This window comes from Passer montanus, unplaced genomic scaffold (assembly GCF_014805655.1).
Source record: "Passer montanus isolate IOZ18808 unplaced genomic scaffold, ASM1480565v1 scaffold4, whole genome shotgun sequence".
NCBI lineage: Eukaryota > Metazoa > Chordata > Aves > Passeriformes > Passeridae > Passer > Passer montanus.
This window is the reverse complement of record NW_024368818.1, coordinates 6493499-6518202: the sequence shown is the minus strand read 5'-3', so window position 1 is coordinate 6518202 and position 24704 is coordinate 6493499. Positions and strand designations below refer to the sequence as shown.

The 24704-nt window shown below is 38.8% G+C and overlaps 1 protein-coding gene across 1 annotated transcript in view; it reads left to right on the top strand.

Annotated features, from left to right (window-relative positions):
- DDX10 (DEAD-box helicase 10) overlaps positions 1-24704 on the top strand; it is a 155718-nt gene that overhangs the window by 44446 nt on the left and 86568 nt on the right. Inside the window, exon 13 of the mRNA XM_039718672.1 lies at positions 3221-3695. Within this exon, the coding sequence (XP_039574606.1) occupies positions 3221-3695 (475 nt within the window). The remainder of the gene's footprint in view (positions 1-3220; positions 3696-24704) is intronic.

Genomic DNA, 24704 nt, shown 5'->3' with positions numbered 1-24704 from the left:
CCTTGATTTCAGCTGAGGAATTGAACTCTCAGCTGTACCTTGATTTATAGCAGCAAAACACTCCCTTGGTTTCAGTATTGCCTTTAGAAACCGATTTCAGTTGTCTTTCTAGAAGAGCCTGCTCTTTAGAAGTCATTACATCTCACACCAAAATACAAAACGGGATTGTTTGGTTTGTCAGCTGAATTGTTGCTGCCACTTAAAGGCTGCCATGGTCTGAGGACTACACTGTGGTGTTAGTGTGTTTTCAGTGTTGTCTGTTAGGATTTATGAAATCTCACTTAACCTGCTTTTCCTCTGTCATCGTCAGAAAACCCTGCACATGTTTTATTCCAGATGAGTGTGTGAAATCGTAGCACTAAAGTAAAAAAATAGCTGCAACTTCAGTCATAGTAGGATTGTGGTCTGAGTGGCATCTAATGAATTATTGAGAACTCATAATGCCCTTTGTAGTTTATGAAGAGAAAGGCTGGTTCAGACATTGAGTTGTTTCAGTATGACTGAACTATAGATTTGGTCAATAATTAAGAAATAGTTTCTAAAGAATCTGTCTAATCTTAAAATATGGGGAAACTTGGCAGCAGTAGAATGTCCAGACTGATTGCCCCAGATTTTTCTCCATTTGGAATATACTGTGAAAAAGAGGTAGTAATGAGCTAAAACTCTGACAGTTCTTTAAGAAGTTATATAATTAGAAGTTTTGGGGGATTATTTAATACACTTTTTCTAAGCTTATCTACTATTACTGTCTTACCAAATAAATTTGACCTTCTCTCTCCCTTCTGCCTGAGGTCTGTATTCTTTTGGAAGTAATTTGAATTCTGATAGCACTAGTCTTTTTTTGGTAGGCTTCCTAAGCAGTGTAGAAAAAATTGCCAAGACTAACTGACAATTAATTTTATTCAATTATTAAAGTAAGACATCAGTGCGGTACAGCAGTCTGGCAAGTGGAATTTCATACTTGAATGAAAAAAAATAAAAATCTGTGATGTGAAGTCTTGTCCACATCATGGGCTGTTCTTTCTGTTTTGTAACTTTTGCTGAACAGAGAATAGTTTTTCACCTTGTCAGACTTTCCTATGCATGTGTATTCCTGATCTTTGATGCTAGCTCTGGAGGTGTAGAAGAAAAGCTCTGATAAAATAAGAATTTTCAACCCTGTGTACCTTGTGCCTGTCTGCTTGAGAAAGAGAAGTGAGCACTGGTTGTGCAGTTGCCGTATTGCTGCTTGCGTTGCTTTCTCAACACTTGGCAGCAATACTTTATGTAGAATAATGTGAAATCTGCAAAAGCAAAAAAGCATTTGTCTTCCAAAGGATTTGATTTTTGCAACTTCGATCTCCTTGCTGAAGAGATTGAATGCAGCAATCTCTTGATGTGTGTTTTACTGTGCCTGGTGTTAAGGCCCATTTCCAGGTTTGAATGGCTTCCAGCTGCTGCAGTGAAGCATTACATCTGCTGTTTGGTTATTTCCATTACAGTTAGTCAATAGGCCAAACTTTAACACATCATTTCATTGCAAAGGTAATTAGTGTTTGCTGTCAAACAGTAAAACAAGTTTAAGATTGCTAGTTGCTCCAATTTCAGTTCCCAATGGTGTTGAGTTATCCTCTGCAGTGTCAGTAAATATGCAAAATACATTAGATAAAAACTTCCTTTGATATTTTTAAATAAAATTCTGTTTGCTTTGTTATTGCTGTTAATTGCACCTAGAACAGTGCTGAATTATCAGAAACACTAAACCAAAAATTGACATTAAAAATAAACTTTATTTGTTGGAATATTTGTTCTTTATCCTAACATTGTGGATTGCTGTTTGGGTTTGTGTCTACTTTTAACCTGTGGCTGGTACCAAAAGTGCCCTGTTTAACCACAGGTGTGATTACAATTCAGTTTTTTTGTTTGTTTAAGCAGGGTACTCCATTGGACTAGCCTTTCCTATTGGCTGCCATTAAAAGTTCAAGGCTCTCCAGAGCCTACAGTGCGCTCTTGCTGCTCTGCAGTATCTTTTGAGTGCTTCATCAACTGTTTGTAATGATATTTCTGCTGGGTAGTATGGATTAGATATTTTTGCTGTGCTATAACTTGGGTTTCTTTCAAAGGCTGTGTAGTGAAAAGAAAAAATTAGGCAGGCTATCTACTTGCACATTATTAAGAGGAGAGGTGGTGTATATAGCGGTGCATGTTTTGAATTGTAAGAGGCTGGTCTTTTACAGGTGTGAGTGCCTCTCTATATTTACAGCCACTGTATTGGTTAAATCTTTTATTCCTTTGTTAAATGTATGTACAAGCACCAGGTACTACTTTCAGTTCTGTATCATGGGTTCTCTATGTGTTTCTTGCACCAGTACCGGTGTCCCTTCACATTTTTTATTCACCTAATGAAATGGCTCATGAACTCTGAAAGAATTGCCTTGTTTTTTTTTAATTTAGATTTGACAGGGTCAGGTGCAATAAGAGTGGACAGTTACAAAGTTTACTGAAATCAGGTGGGCTGTTGGAGTCAGGATATATGTTCCCATGCAGCTCTCTCCACTATTTCTGCCAGACAGCATTTTTGCTTTTTCTGCAATTTTTGCCCTTTCATGTAATGCTTATTAGTATAAATTTGAATTGTCATGAATAACTGGGTAAAATAATAGCTTTGCTGGCACTGTTAGTTATGTATGCCGTGGAGGTAAAGCCTTACTATAGAGAGATGGAAGCAGGTGAAATTGCCTTTAAGGGAGAAATGTCCCTCCCCTAGCTTTTTCTGCAGTTAGTCATTCACCCATACCATGTTTGTTCTCCTGGTCTCAGTCACTGTGAGGTCAGGGGGATAATGTTCTGGGTGTACTTCCAGTAGTGAAGGACACTTGACAGATCAGTCAAGTTTCCTTGACATGAAATCCATGTATTTTCAATACCAGATTACATTGGTGTTTCTTCCACCATGTTTTACTGTGAATCATAGATAGTTAATTGGCTCTTATCTGCAACTACCAGCTTCTTTGTTTGCTTTCCTTCCTGGGAGGCTTGTAATTGTTATTGACAGTTCTCAGTTAGTTCGTCTTGCTTCCTCTTCCAGTGTTCACTTGTATTTTAGACTTTTCTAAATGCAAATGTATCAAAATGAATGATGATTGAAATTTAATCACTTGAGTCATCAATGAGAGCTTCTAATTTAGTCAAATTCTGTGTATCTGCCTTTTAAATTTTTTTGTTTAATTCCATGTTTTAGATCACTTGGTCTTGCAATGGCACCTCGTGTGAGATTCCTTCAAAGAGTTCGGAAGCAGCTGTGTGCGAATGAGGTAGCCAATGGGACAGACCACTTGGAGGAGACAGAGAAAAATGAGAATGCCCTCACCTTGGTAAATGAGGAAACAGTGGAGAAATGTGGAACTAATTTCAGTGGAAAAACATCAGTTAACAAAACAAAGGAAAAGCAGAGAAGAAAAGAAGCTGAGGAATGTTCTGTTTCCAGTGGAAATGCTGAGGATAGTGGTGAGTCTGAGGATGAATCCAAAGAGGTGTCTGAGGAGGAGGAAAAAGAAGTTCTTGTACCTAACAGGGGACCAAAGTCAGACTCCGTGCAGTTTTTTGAAGATGATGACAATGATGATGATGACGAGGACGATACTGAAGGTCTTGATTTGCTGACAGTGAAACAACGGGATGTTTTTGGTGTGGAAGCTAAAGATAATCCAGCACCGGTAAGTGTGCTTTATAGTAAGGCTCATGAATCTTAATCATTTTTTATTGGACTTTCTCCAAGGAAGGAGGAGAGGAAAAGAGGAAATTCTGCTATTAGCAGAATACTCGTTAGAAGTCGGACGTGTTGTGCATATGTATCAGAGGTCATAAATACTCCCAAAAGATAAGTGGTGTGACTGAGCTTTTATCGTTTTATGCTGTTAGCATAGTTTTACTTGAATAATGAATATCCGTGTACTTGCTTTAATTTATGAATAATGTGACTCAAAAACCTAGGAAATTTTGACAGTTTTAATTCTTATCCCTTCCTAATTTGCTCGTACCTCTCTGAATAGCTGCCACTTTCAGTCATAATTTTGATGCTGAACCACGGTTTATAGCACTGGGAACTGTATTGCAATACACAATGAGCCACTTCCCAACAGAAATCACAGCAGAATGGTCTTTACAAGAATGTAACCTTCAAACAATGACTTTTACCTTCAACAGGACCATTCCTATTAGAATTGAGCCAGTATCAAAGAGAGAGAGGAATTGCACATGTTTCTTGTAAGGCATGTCTATAAAGGTTTATGGAAAGTATTCATGTAAATCTTTCATTTCCTTGGCAAGTAGCTTTATAATTTCGATTTCTTTGTCCTTGGTATTCTGAGAAATATTTCTTTCTTTTAATCTTTAAATACAATGTTACAGGAAGGGTGTTTTTTTTTTTGAAGGTTTTTGGAAATATTTCTTTCTTTTAATCTTTAAATACAATGTTACAGGAAGGGTGGGCTTTTTTTTTTGAAGGTTTTTGGTTTTTTTTTTTTTTTTTTTTGGTGGGGTTTTTTTTTGTAATTTCTGTAAAGCAGATTTGGTATGCGCATGTTGGGATTTTTTTTTTGGTATATCCATTGCTATCTAACAACTGTATTGCTGTAGTAAAAAGATACAAGCAAAATAACCATCTGGTTTGGCAAGGTTTTCTTCTGAACTCAGATGCATTCAAGGGCAGCCTCCTGTTAAGCAAAGTATTTATTTTTCCAGCTGGTATTTTAAATCTTTATTTTTCTGGGCTATTACTTAACAACACAGGGCACTTACCATGACCTTTAAGCTAATCATTCTACTAGCTGCGTTAATAAGCAGCATCTTTCCTTTGGTATATAGTGAAGTATGGACTGGCTTTATCAGCTGTCATTGTCAAAGATGAGCAGTTGCACAGTGATCTGACTGCTGCCTGCACTCTCCTCCCCACTGTGAGGAGGCTGACACAGGTTGTAATTTCATCTGAGAACTGTGGAAACAGAGTTAACTTTCTGTTCCTATTATTCTCAGCCTGAGTGGTTCTGGCCACTGCCTGACAGTAGCTTATATTTATTAATGTATTTCAGTTTTGTGTGGAAAAGAACTTTGTGTTTTAAAAGCAAAGTAGAGTAAAACATCTGTGCCTTATTTAAAGAATGATAGTCTCACAGCTTTCTTATTGCTTCTACAATTTTGCATGCTGAAATACACAATTTCACTCGTGCTGTTTTTAATATATTGCAAGGTTTTTTTAGGAAGTAGTAATAGGTGAAAGTTTGAGGTAAAAGAAAGAACAGAAGAAGTTTTATGAAAAGTATAAGTGATTTAGAAAGTAATTTGTAACCTCACTGGCTAACCTTAAAGAGTTTTCCAGCATTAAACATTTATAGGTTAGTTTATGTTCAGGTAACTCAGTCATTATTTTCCGTGGTATGATGTGGAATAACTGCTGTAAGGGTTAGTAGTTCATGTTTGCTGTGCAAGTGCAGAAGACCTTGTACCACCTAAAAGCTCTGGTGCATGGGGGCATAATGAGAAAATACTAAGTTTCTCTTCTAAGCAGCTGAGAATAAAAAAAAATGGAAAGTTTCAAGATCTGTGTCATTAAAAACTTAAACTATGTTTAAATAAACTCCTGCAGAAATGTCTATAGTAGTGAAATACATGGTTTTTAGAAAGTCAAAATGCAGAGCATACTCTGCTTAACTTGATCAATGCTTGCAGTAGTGTGGGGTTTATTATCATATGATACTGTGAAAATTATTGATAAATTGTGGAATGCTTTAAATGTAAGGATTCTCTTTTTAGTAAGAATAAGAGAATAAAGGTTTCTGTCACTAACCAAATTAACTTTTAAGATTTTGTTATAGAAATGCAACATAGTAGAAATTACATTAAAAGACTTGGGCATTGTGCATTTTTATTTGACATAAATCAGCGCCTCTTTTTATGAATGTTAAGACAAATTGAGAATGTGCAACAACTTTTATATCTTTTTTCCATTTCTTTATTTCTTGGATAGAAATTCTGAAGTGGTTATTATTGCATTAAGATGGATCAGTTAATATTTAAAGCATTAGTAATCTGGGATGTGAGAAGCTCTGAGCAGTGTGAATGCAGTTTTCCTGGTGCTGTGTGTTGCAGTGTCCTTCTAGGAAGGACTCAGGAACCAGTTTGCTGCATTAATTAGCAGTAGGAAATGCTGCATAGAGTCTAAGAGTATGAACATAGAGTTTATACTCAGCTGCATTAGTTAGGAGGATTTTTAGAAAATCTGTTCACATGCTAAATAAGATAGGAGTCCTTTGCAAACACTGGCATGTGGTTATCTAACTTGGGGTGTATGAATATGCCCACAAAGATTGAATTCCGCTTGCATTTATGCTTTTAATGTGTGTAATTGATTGTGCAATTTCACTATTCCTGCTTTAGGCTTCTCATCCTAAAAGCAGTTCCAAAGCAGTCCTGCTGTGATTATTGAGCTCCAGGACATTTTTTTGTAAATGGAAACATTAGGTTTAGTTCAGTTTTTGAATTGCTGTTGTTAGAGACACCATTGCTTCCTCATTCTTTACTCTAGTCCCTCCAATGGAAGAAGGAGCAAGGGGAAGTGTTAGGCTGGCTCTGATGTAGAGCCCTGACCTTTGGTTACAAGTGGGGTTGGCTCATCCATCTTTGTACCAAGGGAAAGGAACAGGTCAAAAAGAGCAGGGGTTATTTAAACTGATGATGGACTCGAAGGGGATTTGTGGGATTGTTGTAGAAGAGTGTGTTTTTGTTGAATGTACATGGTACCCAGCCTAACTGTAGAGAGGTTATGGTGTGAAGTGTGACACATCCTGTGTTAATCCTCCTAACAGTGTGACTTGTGGCTCAATTTCACTCTTTCCCTTTCTTGGTGTGTGTCCCTTGGCTGCATGTGTACTTTGTCTCTGTCATTTTGTGATAACACATATGAAAGAAAAATCTGTTTTGTGCATTGCTGTATAAAAGGAGAAACCTTGGATAAGTTGAAAGACCTTGGCAGATATTGCAATTTTGTTGTGAGCTTCCTAGCTCATTTTTTTAAGAGATAGTTACTGGCTGCTCTATTTATGAATATTACTTTGATATGTCAGGATTTTTAGCTGGTGGTCTAACTCATGGGACTTATTTAGATAAGTACAGTGTTCTTATGCATAAAAAGAAGGTCAGCTATATGCATAGAGCCATTAGCAGATAGGCAGTATTTAGCTGTTGTGTTAACATTATGGAAATTATTCTTTTAAAGTGCATTTAACAGTATTAGCAGTATTGATGTTGCAAAGACTGTAAGTACTCCCTGGTTACAAACTTTATTTCTAATGCTAATTTTATGAAATTGCTTTTTTCATTTGGCAATTCAAAGGCTATACTTGTTCAGCTTCTATCGTTATTTATTTTGAGAACTAAGATTAAACCTATAATATTTTTATTGGTTTTGTTTATACTTTAGCTTTAGTCAACTTGTCAAACATATTGCATACTGTCAGACTTCTGCTTTTGAATTTTCTGTTTTAGTGTGGAAAATACTACATTACTGAGTTCTTAGAATTGCTCTTGCTTACTCCCTGCTTCTCCATCCCTTTTTTTATGGATTCCTAAAACTTCTCAGGTGTATTCAACAGTTGCTTCTTGGAACACTGGAACAAGCAAAAGCATACAGGGGGCTGCCTTGAATAGTACTTGCAGATTCCTTGGAGTTAGTCTGGCTTTTGAAGAGCATGCTCTTTGAATATTGTGGCTATGGAAGGGAATTATTTTATATGCTGGCATTCTCTCTGAGCTATCTGGCTTGCCTTGCAATGCATTATTATTATATACAGTGAAATTTTCTTAACTTCTCCAACACATGAAACAAACGCTGTAAGTTGGCATATCATGACCTGGATATGTACATATTGATAAAAGCAGGAAAGAATGAGACAAAGATAAATCTTCCTAAATAGTGATGATGGGTGAGTCTGTACCAAGAAACAGAGAGTGGTAGCTCCTTGTAAGGTGGACTTTGTGTATGACATAGATCAAGGAAACATCATATAATGTGCACCAAAATGAGGACATAGTCCCCTGGAATTTTCTTCTGTGATGTTGAGAAGAAAGCCTGTTACACTTCACGGAAATCAAAATTAATTTTCAGAGTTGTGATTTATCTAGATTGCTTCTCTTACATTGTCTTTTCTCTCTGAATGGGATTTATTTCCTCCTGTTACATGTTATGAGAGAGCTTTTCACCACTCTTATGTTTATATACTGCTTTTTTTTATATGAAACATCTTCTCTTTCTTCTCACCATCTCTTACTAGCTATTATTCTTATGCTTTCATATTAATATATTTTGAGCAGTTGACTTTGTCTCCTTGAAGCTTTTCAGGGACAGCAAGGTAAAAAATACCCAAAGGATGGAAGAAGCAAGGAAACAAGCTGGCTGGCTCTGGCAGTGGCATTTCCCTTAGGGGTAGCCTGCTTTGCTCCTGCTATAGCAGTGTGTTGTGTCCAAGAGAAGAAAGCTGCTCTGGGCAGCCTGCTGGCTCTGAAGAGAGCATTATTCCTTGGAGACATGTTGCAAAGTGAGCAGTCTGGCAGAGAAAATAGAGAAGTTACTTATTTGTAAGTTAAATAAAAGTCAGTACTGTGATGCATTACATACCATAAAATCTCCTTCCTAAAGAATCTAAGTGCTTTAGGTTCTCAGCCCAGTAACAGAGTGCTTATGTATTTCTGGTTGAATTACAGCAAGTAATAATTTATGTGAAGAACAAAATATTTGCATACAAGTGAACTAGGCCTACATTTAGATATTAGCCAAAGTGCTTCAAGATTCCAATGTTAGGAAAAGTTATCACCCATGAATGGAGATGAAACCTGCTGATGGTACCTCAAGCCTCTTTATGCTGAGCAGTCATCACAGAATACATTCTATGAAGTGCATAAAGTTTGAAAGAAATCACATTTTCTTTCAAAGCAATTTCAGTAATTTCAATACAACTAAGCCCTTTTTAAAAAATATGTTTACGTCCAGGTTTACGTTCTATGTAGTTTTTAAAAGTCCTGTTAGTCAGGACTCCTTCTGAGAGCTACAAAAAGGAAAGACCAACCCCATTTGCTTGTCTTCTTGGACAACTTTTACTTTTTGGATTTGCAGAAAAGTTCATTCTCCTGTCTCTACTATTTTTGTGTAGAGACTTGTGACTTGCTTGCTAGATTAAACTGTGCAAGAGAGGCTTTTCAGGCAGTCCCTTGTAAACACCCATTACCTACATAAGCTCCAGCTCTGTAGATCAGTCATTGCTTTAGACTTTCTTCATTGCTTTGTCAGGTTAGCTGTTTTTAGCACTCTTCAGTTGGCTCCACATGCATCTTCAAATTTCCCTCTGAAGATTTCTATTTCAGTTGCATTTTTACCAGCTTACTAAGAACTTCTGTAGTTTACGAAAAAATCTCTCTAAGTTTTTAGGTTTCTCATACCTATAAAACAGCATTCCAGGTATTTGTGCTAATCCCTGTGATGCTTAGGTTAATTAAAAAAATCTACAATTAGAAGTCTTGGAATTACTGGTAAACGGTGTATTTGAAATAAATGGCTGCTATATATCCTTTAAAGGATATCTGTTCAAGACTGTCATCCTAAATACTTCAGTTGTGTTCAAAACCTGGATAAAAAGATGGTTTTTTTATGAATATTTATGAATTTTGATATATCTGCCCCTGTCACAGATACTAGCTTCCTGTGTCATAGACGATGGAGTACATAATTCTGATGTGCTGGGCTTTGCTTCTGTGGAAAATTTAACATGTTGGGTTGCTTTGGAACCACTGTGAATAATGGTATTTTTCATGCCCACAATCCGTCCTCTTGGCATTTGTTACTCTTGTAAGTAGGAATGAGGTGTAGAAAGATGGTAGATAAGTAGGAAACCCGTTTTGAACATTTATATAAAGATATTTGAAAGGAGCCTGATTTGAGCCAGGAAAGGCTTTCCCAGGTCTGGAGGTACTTGTTCAGAAGTCAGTGGCTTTTCCAGCTGGCTGAAATGTACTGCTTGCCATCCTGATCAAGGGATGTAGCTACTGTGGCACAATTCTGAACTAGGCAATGCCACCTCTTTGTTTCAGCTACTGAAGCCATGAGTTAAACCCCTTAATTCCATGTGCCACCTGAAGCAGCCTCACAAGTTGCCTTGACTCTGTGGGACTTGCTGAAGTACCACATCATTTACTGCCCTAAGGAGAGGAGGCTGTTTGGCAGTGTGTTTCTGTGGCTGACTTCATAGAAGTACTTTGAAACTTGTGTGTAACAATCTGAATTTTGAACCTGGACTGGAAGGTATACTAAGCATGTTCCCAGATGGTGCAAAACTGGAAGGAGCTGCTGACTCTCTCCAAGGCAGAGAGGCCAGGTAGAGAGACCTCAACAAGTCAGAGAGCTGGGCAGTAATGTTCCACAAGGGAAAGTTCTGGATTCTGCACCTGGGATGGGGCAGCCCTGGATGTACAGACAGACTGGGAAATGAGATGCTGCAGAGCAGCGCCACACAAAGGGACCTGGGGGTCCTGGTCTGTGACAAGTGGAACATGAGTCAGCAGTGCCCTGGCAGCCAGGAGGGCCAACCCTGTCCTGGGGGCATCAGGCACAGCATGGCCAGCTGGGCAAGGGAGGGGATTGTCCTGCTCTGCTCTGCTCTGGGGCAGCCTCACCTCCAGTGCTGGGGCAGTTCTGGGTGCCACAACATAAGAAAGACATTGAACTATGGGAGAGTGTCCAAAGGAGGGCAATGAAGGTGAAGGGCCTTGAGGAGAAGTCATATGAGGAGTGGTTGAAATCACTTGATGTGTTCAGCCTGAGGAGACTGAGAGGAGACCCCATTGCATCTGCAGCTTCGCTGTGAGGGGAAGGAAGGGGCAGGCACTGATCTCTTGTCTGTGGTGACCAGTGAATGTCCTGAATCTGTCTCAGGGTGGGGTTTAGGTTTGTTTTTGGGGAAAAGTTCTTCACCCAGAGGGTGTTTGGGCACTGGAACAGGCTCCCCAGGGAAGTGGTTACAGCATCAGCCTGACAGAGTTCAAGAAGCATTTGGAGAGCACTCTTGAGACATGTGGTGTGGCTCTTGGGTATGGTCCTGTGCAGAGCCAGGAGGTGGACTCTGTTACTTGAGGGTCCCTTCCAACTCAGGAAATTCCGTGATCCTGTAATCTTTTCAGGTTATTGATGATTCACTCTGTACAGAGTGCTCTGAGCAGGCTGGCCTGTTATTTGCATGCTCAGGTTTCAGCATCTGGTATCAATTCAGGCTGAAATGAGGTGTGTGCTTTATCTCTCACTTGAATAGACCTGAAATGACTGAGGGAGATGCATGGTCTTGTATGTCAAGAAGTATTAGAGTATGATTATTACAACTTTAAATATTTCACTAAAATCTTACTAATTACTAATTTAATACTTCTAGTAGGTTAGTTACTCAAATACCCTACTCAAATACCCTACTACACTAATACCCTCAGTTTTAATTGTTCATTTTCACTGATTTATAGCCTTGTTTAATATATTGCAGCAGTTTCACAAATAAGGATGAATGAGCAAAATACTCTGCATTAAATCTGCCAAGTTTTGACCAGTATTCTCTAAATCAGTAGGATTTGTAAACTATTAAAATTTCACAGTTTCCTTTAGAATCATTAGTCCCTGAATGGTTGCTGAGTGATGCCATTGGAAATATTTATAACTATGACATAATTTTGGATAAGTGTTCTACAAGTTGAATGCTAAAATTGTGAAATACTACTAGAAATTATACAACACTAATTTTTAAAGGCATGCTGCTTCCTGAAATAGTAATAATGCAGACCAGCTATCCAGTATGTATCTGGAATCTTCTGACTATCTGTCAGCAAAGTTAAAATTTTGAGAATTATTCTTTATTGTAGAGTGGCTTCTCTGATACAGACATTTGCTACTGTAAGCATTACTTAACAAACTACCCATGCACATTTTAAACAATATTTTGAGGCACATTTCTAAATTTGTGTCTGAGCTGTGTAATTTTCAGATGGAATCATTTGATAATTTGAAAATAAAATTTGTGGGTGATGATTCATCAGTTATTAACTGAAGTGAGTCCTGGGGTAATTCATTACACTATCACTGGCATTCTGCAGATTGTAATTTAATGGCTATTTTAAAAAGGAAAAATGCTGTTTTGGAATAGCAACCTGCTGATTGACCAGAAGCTAGGAATTCTGCTTAGTTGCATGGAGCAGATATTCCATGTTTCCATGAGGCTGTGGTTTATCCCAGCTGTGAGGAGTTGTACTGTTGGCATCCCAGCTGGGATGGAGTCTTTCACTTTCTGCAGCCTGGTCTCTCTGCTCCTCGTCTTGGATAAAGCAGCAGCTGCATCCTCTGGGGATAAAATTCTCTGAAAGGAGCATTACTTTGAATGAGTGAAAGGAAATTAAACCAATTAAGACTGCAGCCTCTAGCTTTATTTCAGTAAAAAACAAATTAAGTATAAATGTCTTTGGGCTAGCCTGGTGGGGTAATCTTAGAGGTCTTCTCATTCTTCGTTACCACACTGTTCCTGTGGTAGTTTTCCATGTATTTCAGTGCAGAGTGTTTTCTCTCCTTTTCCTGAGTTACTTGTGTGTTTGTTCCTCTTGCTAGAAATCTTCATCTAGCTGATGCTCAGTGTATCAAGATAAACTGCTTTGCCTGCACCTTATGGCCCATATGTTCTGTGAAGTAATGGGTTGTGCTTGCAAAGAGAGAGGCCTGCAAACATGCCTGAAGAAAATGAGGTGCATTAGTAAATCCCTCTGAAAAACATAGATGGGTGACCTTGAGTGGGAAAACAAAAAACATGTAGCTTTTTGAGGAGCTAAGTGGCAGTATAATTTCCCTCAGATTTGTACCCTGTGTGACCAAGACCACAAAGCATTTTTTAAAACTGTCATTCATGGTATTTTTCTGTGATAATATTGACTATGCTTCTTGTAGAGAGGCTGTGCATGTGGCCACTGGAGAAAAAAGCCAATGCAAGCCATGAAACCACTAGTATTGTGGTTTTTAAAATTATTTTTACCTCCTAGCAGAGTAGAAGAGGAGTGTGTTTGAGGTACTTGTGCAATGCAGATCTTGCTATGAGTTCTCCGGGAAGGGAACAAGACAATACCCATTTAAAAGAGTAGCTAGTACTGACAGCGTTCATTTTAAACTGTAGTTGCTGGAAGTACCTTTCTTGTTTCCATAATGTCCACATTGAGCAAAATTAATATTAGTTGATATTTTATTTTTGTTGATTCTTACCTGAGTCAGAATGGGAGAGTTACAAAACACCAGCTGTGTGGTAGCAGCTTTCCAGCAGCTTTGCAACAGAGACCAATACGTTGCAGAGCATAAAATGACAGTATGTGTTTCCTTGTCCCCAGGTCTGTAAGCATATACCTGTAATGCAGATACCTCTTACTTCTGGGAAAAATACTGTTTTTGCAGTCACTATTCCTCTGTGGTAAATACATACAATTCTAGTCTGAGTTTGGTGTCTGTACTTGTGGGTGATATTCTTGCATTTGGCTACTTCACATTGCACTAATGCAAAGCCGGGGTCCTTGTGGTGAGGTCACAAATCCCAGTGTTAGTTCCAAGTTGTTTTTTTTTTTTAATGGAAGGCAAGAGAAGAACAAGCTGATAATACTAAAATGTATATTGGCAGCTGCATCTGAGACTTGTTTGCCTTGAGGTGCACTGAATACCAAAATGTATTTGGCCATAGTTATTTACATGCTTGTAAAGCAATAAGCACATGCTCTGCTGATTCTGTTATATTCCAGCTACAGGAACTCACTGTGGGCTTGGAAAAATAGGTAATTCATCAGTTTGCGTATTTTGAGAATAGCCTGCTGACCTAGAATCACATCATTTCTGCTAAAGAACTCAGTGTGAACTGTTGCTGTCATTTCCTGTGATGTCTGCTTCGTGTGAGATTGAGCATGGGAAGAGAGCAACTTCCAAGGAGTTCTGTGAAGGTTTACATGTCCTGGCTCACAGATGAGTACTGTATTTGCAAGACAGGTCTTCACTGTGTTTTTTTTATGCCCTGTTTCTTGAGGTTTCCACTTCAGGTTCAAATTTGAGACTCACTTGACACATAGATGGGAAGCATAATTGCAAACTAAAGTTAAAATTTTGTGTGTATTTTGATCAGTGGATTGATAAGAAATTCTCACCTCCAGCTTTGGAGCACATTCTGAGTGGGAGTTTCTAGCACATGCAGCTCTTACATCAGTTCAGAAACAGTGTTTGAAAATGGAGGCACATTGTGAAGGAAAGCTTTGTAAGTAGCTGTCACAGAAGCTATTGGGACCAATGTCAAGAGGGCATTGAAGGGAGAAAGGAAAATAAGGTGAGAGACCTGAGCTGAAAGGCAGTAGTTTTGTACGGGTGTGACAAATCCATGAGGCGTCTTTAGAACCTGACCCTTGGGGAGCCCAGAGGATACTGTCTCTGCAAGTTCCTCTCTCTCTTAACTTCACGTTTCAGAAAAACTTGTATCACCTCCTTTGCAGTCATATTTGAATATATGTTAGTGTGTTGCTCTCTACAACAGTTTTGAATATTGACTATTCTACTAATATGTGGTTTATTTTTCTACATCTTTTTAGTGCTGCAGTAGTTGCATTTTATAGGAAGTGGTCATCTGGTCTGACTTCCATGGATATTATAACTGTGTTGTGTTACTCAGTCACTTCTGTATTGAATGCAGAAATGGAATTTTGCATAAGTGTACCTTTCAAAAGGCATCCTTTTTAGTTCTGAAGAGATGAAGAGATGTAAAGTCTGCCACAACTGGTTACTTTTTCCAGTGGTTTAACTCATATGTTCGTGTTGTATTGAAGAGGTGGGTATGGGATTGAAGAAAATACAGCAGGGGACATAATAAGAGGACAGCAGTGGAGAATAAAGATATTTTAGCAAATACTCCTTTGGCCTACAAGAGAGACTTTATTTTAGCACAGAGAAGAATGTGAGAAGAAAAAGTGATAATGTTATGGAGGAGGTGAATGACATGATATAAATTGAAAATGCAGTGTGCAAATGCAAATTGAGGCAGTTTCTAGTTTATGGACAATTTGTTGCTGAATGTTAGCACAAGTAATTTGGATGGCCTCCCATAGTTCCGTAGGTGTGGAAAGGGCGGTGTGGGAGTTGAAGGATCTATGTTTTGACTGAGTGAACTTGAGTCAAATTTCTGCTCCTTGCTGGTTCAAGTATTATAATTATCTTAACAAGGAAAGCCTTAAAAGAAAGAGAAAATTTTATGTACCACATCTGCAGGTAATTTTTCTCTCTTTGGTTGTAAGATCAGCATGTACTGTAAGCCAAGGAAACGTTATGTTTTCATTAACCAGTTTTGTTCTTGTGGCTCTACTTTCACAATCTCTTTTTAACATGGGAAATTTAAAACATAAATTACTTTGACTTCTCTACATTTTCAAGAAGTATTTTATTCTTTTTAGTGCAGATTAATTTTTCTGTGGGTCATTGAAGATAATCCATCTTGAAATGTCTCTGTTATTGCTAATCTTCTTTTGCGCTTGGAAAAGTAACATTCGTATTTTATTTTTCCTGTGAACACTTTTGAAGCACTTTCAACCAACAATACTCTTCTAAAACATTTAATGATGTAATGTAGAATAGCTGCTAGTGATTAAAACCAAGATGGTTGTAATGGAATATTTACTGGGTAAATCGAAAAGAGACTAACTGGTAAATAGTGGTATGAGAAACATTAAATTCTTCTAGTGGAAAAAGATCAGAGAATTGGAATGTAATTTTAGCTTGAGTCTTTTATCAAGCACGAGCATCTCATTGAAATGTAAATGCTGGCATGTTTTCATTTTTTTCTTTAGTTAGAGAAATAGTTAAAAGGTATTTCAAATTATGCTGTTGTTACATACTCAGCTTAGTGTAGCATGAATGCTGTGGATTTCCATCTCTGAAATGGGTAGAGCTGTTGTGGTATCCACACCGTGCTGGTGTTGGGCTGGGAGGTAATAGATGTAGCAAACTGATTGCACTTGTCCTGCTCCCATGGGCCTTCAGCTTGATGAATTCCTTGCCTGTATGTCAGTTCAGGCATCTCTGATTTCCTTTGCCTCTCATTGTATTCTCTGGTGTTGGAACTTCTGGACTATAGTATCTAGAGCCAGGCAGTTCCTCAGATATTTTCTTGAAGAAAGTATGTGAAGTACATTAGAAGAGATTTTATTTTACGTTATGATTTTCTGCCTGTCTGGAGCTTAGGAGGGGATCTAGAAAAGGGCACATTTGCTTGCTCGTGTGCGATGCTGGCTCCCAAGCTGATGCGGCAGTGGTGGGAGGCAGGAGGGGGCTGGGCTGCAGGAGCTGTGCTGTCCTGGCTGCAGGCTCCTGCTGCAGTGAGAGGCTCAGGGCAGGGCTGGGGCTTTGCCCGGTGACTCAGGGCTCGGGCTCTAAGGGCTGAAACTGCTGCTTGCCCTCTGGCACTACAGGGGTCGAGCTACCCTGACAGGAGACATCTCTTCTTCCCTGTGTCTCAGCTCTGTCTGCTGCTTTAGCTTTTTTCAGGAATAAAATGCTGCAGCATTCCTTCTCTCCTGAAGAGGTGACTTTGTTACCTAATTCCTGATGGATTGTATGGTAACTCTACAGGTACACAATGAGATAAAGGGGCCTTAATGGTAAGGAGTTAGCATGGAAAGTGGAGGAATAGTACTGCTGCTTCCTCTCTCTCAAGTCTGAAGGTAATAAGGAAGCTAGGTGAAAAAAAAAATAGCAAATCCAGTTTTTCTGCACATATAACTGTGTCTAAAGATTTTACAACTAAAGAATCATTAGCTTTTGCTTTCAATTAATCATCTAAGCAATGCAGTGCTTCTAAAAGACAAATTTCCAATTAAATTTGCTCTCATTTTTGCAGCAGGAAGACTCAAATCTACATTAAAGTATTTTTAGCAAGGTTAAATATAAATTCATATGGATGTTCAGTGCATATATGGAAGGTTAATGCTTGTATTAACTATTCTGACTTGTAAAACTGAGTTATTGATTTTATGGTTTAACCCCACCTGGCAATTAAACACCTCAGAGCCATTTGCCCACTCCACCTTGGTGGAATATGGGAGAGAATCAGAAGAGTTAAAGTGAAAAAACCTCCTGTGTTGAGATGGAAGATAGTTTAACAGGTAAAACAAAAGCTGTGCTTGCAAGTAAAGCAAACCAAGGAATTTATTTACCACTCTTAATGGGCAGGCAGGCGTTCAGCCATCTCCAGGAGAGCAGGGTCCCATAATGCATACCAGGGACTTAGGAAGACAAAGACCATCACAAATGTTCCCTCTTCCTTTTTGGTCCCTCAGCTTTATATAGTGAACATGATGCTCTCTGGTTTGGAATATGTCTTTGGCCACTTGGGGTCAGCTGTCCTGGCTGTTTCCCCTCCCAAATCCTTGTGCACTCCCAACCCACTCACTGGTGGGGTGGGATGAGAAGCAGAAAAGGCCTTAACTCTCTGCAACCTGTGCTCAGCAGTAACTAAAACATCCCTGTGTTGCCAGAACTGTTTCAAGTACAAATCCAAAAAATAACCCCATACTGTGGAAAAAATGAATTCTACTCCAGTCAAAAGCAGCACACTAGGCTAAAAATGTTGCCATAAAATCAGTGAAATAGTGAGTCTTTAATTTCCGAAAGCCGCAACTACTAAATCTGTTTCAGGAGTGAACCCAAACTCGATATTCTTAATTATTTTACACTTTTCATCAATTCCCTTAGAATTCCATCCTTCTTGGCATGTGGTGGGCAGGCATTTGTGATTCACACAAAAAGTGCCATATGTTGCTGAAAGCTGTATATACATTTGGAAAGAGGTGTGAAGCTCTCAGAGCTCAATACTGCCTTTATAGATGTCGCTGGCCAGGGTTTACCTTGAGAATGTTAATGAGGTGGCTCAACATAAGAACAAACCAGTTGTTAAGATAGGGGTGACTTGAAGTTTTTCACAAGTATAGCTCTGTGTTTGAGCATGATGATATTAATATATGGTGACTCAAGTTCTTCAGTCATGAGAGCTTATATAGTGGTAAAGGACATTTAAGGTGATGGGAGAAACCAGCTTATTTCTAACTATAAAGCTGTAACTTGTTTGTTTTCCTCTATTTGGTTTGTTTACTTTGCAGAAATTCTATGAGCTTAATTTCTATGCTGTGTAAAAATATTTTTTTGTTTACACATGGGTTACTTAAAATTCATTGAGCAGTTCTGTGTACTTTAATGTCTGGTATTTGTGAGCTGGGTCTTTGCGTTTGCAAAATGACAGAAAACTGTTGAAGGTGAAAGCTTAGGTCTCATGGTAATCTAAAATGTGAGTCTGAGCAGTGCATTCAGGCTTTTTAAACTTACCTTTTTTATTTTCTAATTTTGTATATAACAAGGAAAAACTTTATGTTTTATCTTTGGAGTTTTCTGAAATCTTTCTCTCTTGCCTAAATCAATGACTTATGACTGAGATTAACTGTCCTTGGACAAATTTCTGCTATTCTCCTGTGTTCAGACAGGGGCTAACAGATAGCTCTAAACTGCTCTTGTTGGTGGTTATAGAATAAGCCTATTTTTGTACATGAGCTTTGCCTTGCTTTGTGTTCCCTTCTCTCATACTGCCTTTATGTTGTTTTTGTTAGTGCTGACTCTGTCACAAATGCAGGAATTAGCTGACATGGGAGAGAGAATTTCTCACCAGTCAGTCTTCTTTGCACAGAAAGAAAAATCTGTGGATTTTGCCAGTCTTGTATTTAGTCTGAATGTTCGTCATCAGTTTTCAGGAAAGAGAGTGAGTTGATACCATATTGAGCTCATTTTTACACATAAGCAAGGCTGAATGCAAAGCTCTCCTATTCATTCTGAACAGTGGTAGGAGTTCCTGAACCACTCTGCAGAAATTATTGTAACATGAGCAGTCCAGCTTACCTTCAGGTGTACGTCCTTGAGACATGGAGGATATGGCTGTATGGAGTAGTGAGCAGTTAGACTTGAAGAAATCCAGCTCATCCCTTTTGGGCCGTTTGACCAACGTGATTTCCTTCAGTGTATGTGGTTATGGTTAGTACCTGGAACTTCTGCAGATCCCCACTGTGTGCCAGGAGCAGCAGAAGTCACCTACCCATTGCTGAGCATTAGCTCTAATTACTCACAGGGAGGGAAGGGATTTGAGTTTTTTGTTTTGTTTTTTGTTCAAGGCCAATTTCAGAGAAGGTACTGATAACCAAAAGGCATATACAGTAATGGTATAAGAAGTATGCAAGGATAATAGACTTCAAGAGAGAAGACAAAACCACACTGATACTCAAACAGAAATGGGAGCTTACAATTAGAATTCTTTAGTACTTTGGGGACATGAGCTAATTAAAAATGTGTGAATTGTTAATACTTCACCTTTTTACTGTATTCCTTACTTTGTGCTGGATATGCTAATGGCAGTTAAGGCAGTGAAAACCTACTTTCTGTTTTATCAGAAAGCTGCTGCAGTTGTTAGACATTACTTTATGAACATCTGTCGCTTTTAATATTGAGTTGGCAATCCCCCAAATTGTTAATGATTAAATGAATTCTAAGATCTGAGTGGGTTGTGCTTGTATTGGAAAGCTTTGGTGGCTAGCTGTGTGCATAACAGACATCACTTCTAAATACTGGGTCTAGACTAATTAGGTTGTTCTGATAGATGGGTTGTTGATGAAAGCACTTAAAACTTTAGTTGAAAGAATCTTCAAACAAACAACAACAACAAAACTCTATCCAAGAACTCCCTCTTGAGCTTCAATCAAGAAGTGTTGCTAATCCCAGCTGTGTAGTCAGAGTAATGTGCCAGCTGTCCCAGACCTGCATTTGACAGCTGACTGCTGTAGGCAGAGTGACAAGTTGTAGACAGCTGTAGAGACAATTTTTGATAATGTCTGGGGTGGGGGGAAAATGCATAAAATGTTTTTTTTTTTTAATGGTTATTCAGCACAGAATAAGGAAACACTGAGACACTCTCCACAGGTATTGGCAAACTGAGTGCATCCAGGTGCTGCATTGAATAAGTGTGTTTTTTTGGGAGATAAACTGTTCAGTTCTTGAAGCTACAAAAGGAGTTTTTACTTTTTTTTCAGTGTTTCTAAAGGCATTTTGATACATGGGTTAAGATGGATGAAATTTTTTGGGTAGACACAGAGGTGAAAAAGATAACCACTTGAGAAGGAGAGAAGATTTGCTTTAAGAAGTGTTAGAGGCCTTTCTGCATGGCCTAAAGCAGGTCTGCAAATCCTTCTGGCCCTTTTGCTAAGTATTTAATGTATGTGCTTGTGCTTGGATGGTTATTTCTCTAAGTGCATTCACAGATGATTAGAGGGATGAAGCACCTTTCCTGTGAGGAAAGGCTGGGAGAACTGGGTTTGCTCAGCTTGGAGAAGAGAAGGCATGGAGTGCCCTAACTGTGGGCTTGTGGTACCTAAAGGGGGCCTACAAGAAAGCTGGAGAGAGACTATTTACAAGGGCATGTAGTGACAGGACAAGGGGGAATAGATTCAAACTGAAAGAGGGCAGGTTTAGATTTGGTATTAGGAGAAAAAAAACCTTTGCCATCAAGGTGGTGAGACAGTGGAACAGGTTTTCCAGAGAAGTTGTGGCTGCCCCATCCCTGGATGTGTCTGCATGTCCAGAGAAGTTGTGGCTGCCCCATCCCTGGATGTGTTCAAGGCTATGCTGAGGGGGCCTCTGAACAACCTGGTCTAGTGAAAATGTCCTGGACAAGAGGCAGTGGCCTCAAATTGCACCAGTGGAGGTTGAGTTTAGATATTAGGAAAAGATTCTTCCTGGAAAGGATTGTTAAGCATTGGAACAGGCTGCTCAAGGAAATGGTGGAGTTGCTGTCCCTGGAGGTATTTAGAAGATGTCTCAATGTGGCACCTGGGGATGTGGACCTGCCAGTACTGGGTTAATGGTTGTATTCAATGTTCAAGGTCGTTTCCAATCTAAGTGAGTTCTGTAAATCAGGTTCATAAATCAGCTCTGTGACAAAGGCTGCAGTACTGCAACTTATACAGGAAATAAAAATAATACGTTTCTCTTCCAAAGAAATTGGAAAACCAGTCTGATCTTACATGCTTAAATGGTGAGTCTGGCAGACTGCTGCATGTGCACTGACTTTTGCTAGAATCTTTAGCACTCAAAGTGTGCTTGTATGTGAGTAGCTTGAAATTTGAAAGCTTCTCTCTCTCTCTAAACAGTGTCAACTGCCCAAAAAGGACTCAGGACTCTCTCAAGAGGTGTTTATTCTTGGTGCCTGGACTTGCATCTTAGCCTTGTTCAGCTTATTTGACCTGGGTCCCATGATTTTGAAACAAAATTGGTACTTGCATCTGAAACAGGAAAGTTTAAAGGTGATATCTAAATACAGCAATACCAAAAGTGTGATTATTCTCACTTCAGAAGTGCTCCTCAATGGCTGTGGTAGCAGCCAGCTTGAAGCAGCTATGAGTGCATTTCTTTGCATTCACTTCAATATGAAGATGTACTTCAAGTAACCCAAAAGTTTTAAAGCACTTTGTTGTTCCGATTTTTAGGAAATAATGGAGTTTGTAATTTTGTAGTTTATGAAGACTCTATGAGTATACTTGTCTTGGCAATGTGTCCCAAGAGATCCTTTATTATTTCTTGAATGACAGTCTAAGTGCAGCGCTCAGCCATCCCTGATGAGTGGGCTGAGCATGTGACTGGGGAACAAAGCTGTTACTGACAACCTGTTCCCTTTAGGTTTGTCTAGGGCAGTAAATAAAAGTTATATAATTTGCATAAGCCTATTAAGTGGTATTCTCAAGGGGAATAAGAATAATTTCTAATGCTGTTTTCAGTGCTGACAGTTGATCCATATAAAAATTAGATACTAAGAAGGATTCCAGCGAAAGGAAAAGATGGAATGGTTTGTGGCTGTGCCACAGCAGGGTCAGGAAGGTACAGAAAAATGTGAGTCCTTCTGTGAGCACTGAGTGCCCAGTCTTATATATTGTCTGGAGTGAATGGAAAAATCAAGCTAGACCAGTACAGTTGTTTGAAGAATAAGGTAATTTCAGAGATTTAAATGCAGGCAGAAAGAGATTAATGAGCACAATATAAATTCCATGTGACTATCTGTTTTAAGCTAAAAGTATACAGATGCTTGTTTTTCTGCATGAAAGAGACAAAATGAATCACAATGAAATTGAACATATGTTATTTGCACTGGCTTGTTTAAATCTGTTTTACAACAAACATTTATTGGAGCCACTCAAATTTGTGTGGAGAAAAACAAAACACTTTTGTGGTCCGTGATGTTTCTTGAAGTGGCATATTGAAAAAGTTCACTATATCATCCTTGTAAAATAGAAACTTCTCTGTGCTGTCTATTTAAAAAGGGGCTTGTAGAGTAACTTGATTTGGTAAAAGTGTATGAAAAGATAAAAGTTAACTTTTCTTTAAATTTTTATACCATTTCTCTATACAAGTCCTCGTGTTGTGTGGACTTGTACTGTTCAAGAGAGTGATGCTATGGTATGGTTGGCCAAAGTTTGTGTGATTCTGTCTCCCAAAAGTAAAAATTACTTGTTCATAAGCACAGGTGCTGAATAAGTATATCAAAATCCTCCCTCTTTGTTCTGAGATGCAAAATGAGTGTATCCCAGATAATGGGAATGCCAGTATGTGCTCCAAATACAGATTTAATGTTTGTCTAGGATATTTCAGGAACAAATGTTCAATATTTGTTGTCTCTTCACACAAATGTGTAAAAGCATTTTTGGTACAAGTAGTTTTTAAAAATGTTGACTGGTGTAGAAAAGTGAGGTCTAGAGAAGAAAAGAGAGAAGATTTGTACTGTATTAAGTCTCTTCATTATTCTGAAAAAATATTTGTCATAGCTTAAAAAGCAGGTTTTAATTTGCAGAATAGACAGTGTTATTCAAAGTCAACACTGGATTGTGTTCCTGGGGTTTGAGACTATTATTTTATTAATGCTATGTAATTAAAATGGCAAATGGAAAATTAGAACTTGGCATTTGGGGGTAGTTTTATTGATATATTCCATTATATATTTTATATGTTTATCCAGCCTGCAAGTGTGCATAACTTCTTAGACTTTTGGCTATTTCTTGAAACTTAAATTAGCAAAAGCTCTTTTGTATTATGGAACAGCAGTAGTAGGTATTGACTTTGTGATAATGGCTCAAGCTACAATTATCTTTGGTCTTTTCATGCATTGTGAAATATTTGCATAAGGGTCACAGAAATCTTTAGCAAGTGCAATGTATATTTGTTGAGTACTTTCTGATTTAAAAATGTGGTGCTTTTATGCCTAGAATTAACAGATCAGGTTATTGTTGCAGCAAGTTTTCAGTTCTGTGCCAGGGAAGCTGGCAGCTTTGATTAGATGTTGCAGTGCAGTCAATGGGATTGTAGTTTGTCATTTGAGACTGCTTTGGTTTCAGCCTGGAAATTCTTGCAGCAGGAGGAGCTCTTGACTCTGCCAGTGTGCCAGCCTAGCTAAGGTTTGCCTGCTGTCTTAAATTGAAGCATTGTTGGGACAAAGGCTGTCATTCTTTTAGGCATTTGCTTGATTTCTGCTGGAGTTTTCAGGACTGTACAGTATCAAGGTAAAATATTTTAAAAAGTATTTTGAGAACAATCAATTTGGTGGTCAAGCAGTCGCTGGAACAATGTCCCCCACAGCTGGATGTTTTCAAGAGGTGGCTGGACAATCTGCTAGATAATCTCATGTTGGCTCTCTTTCCCATGAGAAGAGGTTGGACCAGATCATCTTTTGAAGTCCTTCCTGACTCTCTTTTGATGAGGTTATGTGGCAGATTGGTAATATTCCTTATGGACAGGCATGTACACTGAGGAGCTTCAGGACTATCCAAAAATGTAGTGAGGGCACCTAGGCATCTGCTGTTCAGTGGAATGACTTCAAGTTGCAGCACAGCCATCAGTGCTGGATGCCTCACATGCTTGACAGTCAGCTTCTGATTTCTGGTTTGGCACTTCAGGATGAAGCAGCATACTTTGATAAGCCAAAAACCATATGGTTACACTTGGCAAAAACTCTCGAGCTGATGATTGAAGTGCTGTGTACATTATTGTGGCATGAACATGGCAAGCAGCACAGTCAACCTCAGACTGTCCTGAGCTGAGACACCACTGTCCCCAGTCATCAGGGGTCTGACAAGAAAAAGTGAGCCAACCTGACACACAGGCTTGCTCTGGAGTTGTTTAATCCTTCATCTGCTCTTTTGCAGGGATGCAGGCAAAACGCAAATATTACTGCTGTTTTCAAAAGGGTTCTGGAGTGGGTTCTAGGATTACAGAGTTGCTCTTTTTTTCTTGACTTGAGTGTTTTCTTGACTGAGTGTCCAGTTTCTAGTAGAAATTCAGACTGGTGCAGACAACTGTGTGTCTTTTTTTCTTGACTTGAGTGTTTTCTTGACTGAGTGTCCAGTTTCTAGAGAAATTCAAACTGGTGCAGACAACTGTGAATACTGGTTTAGATATAGGTGCAAATACTGGAGTTGAGATTCTAGAGTTAAAAGTTAGGGACCCGAGAGCTGGGGTTGTTTAGCCTGGAGAAAAGGAGACTCGGAGGTGACCTTATCACTCTACAAATTCC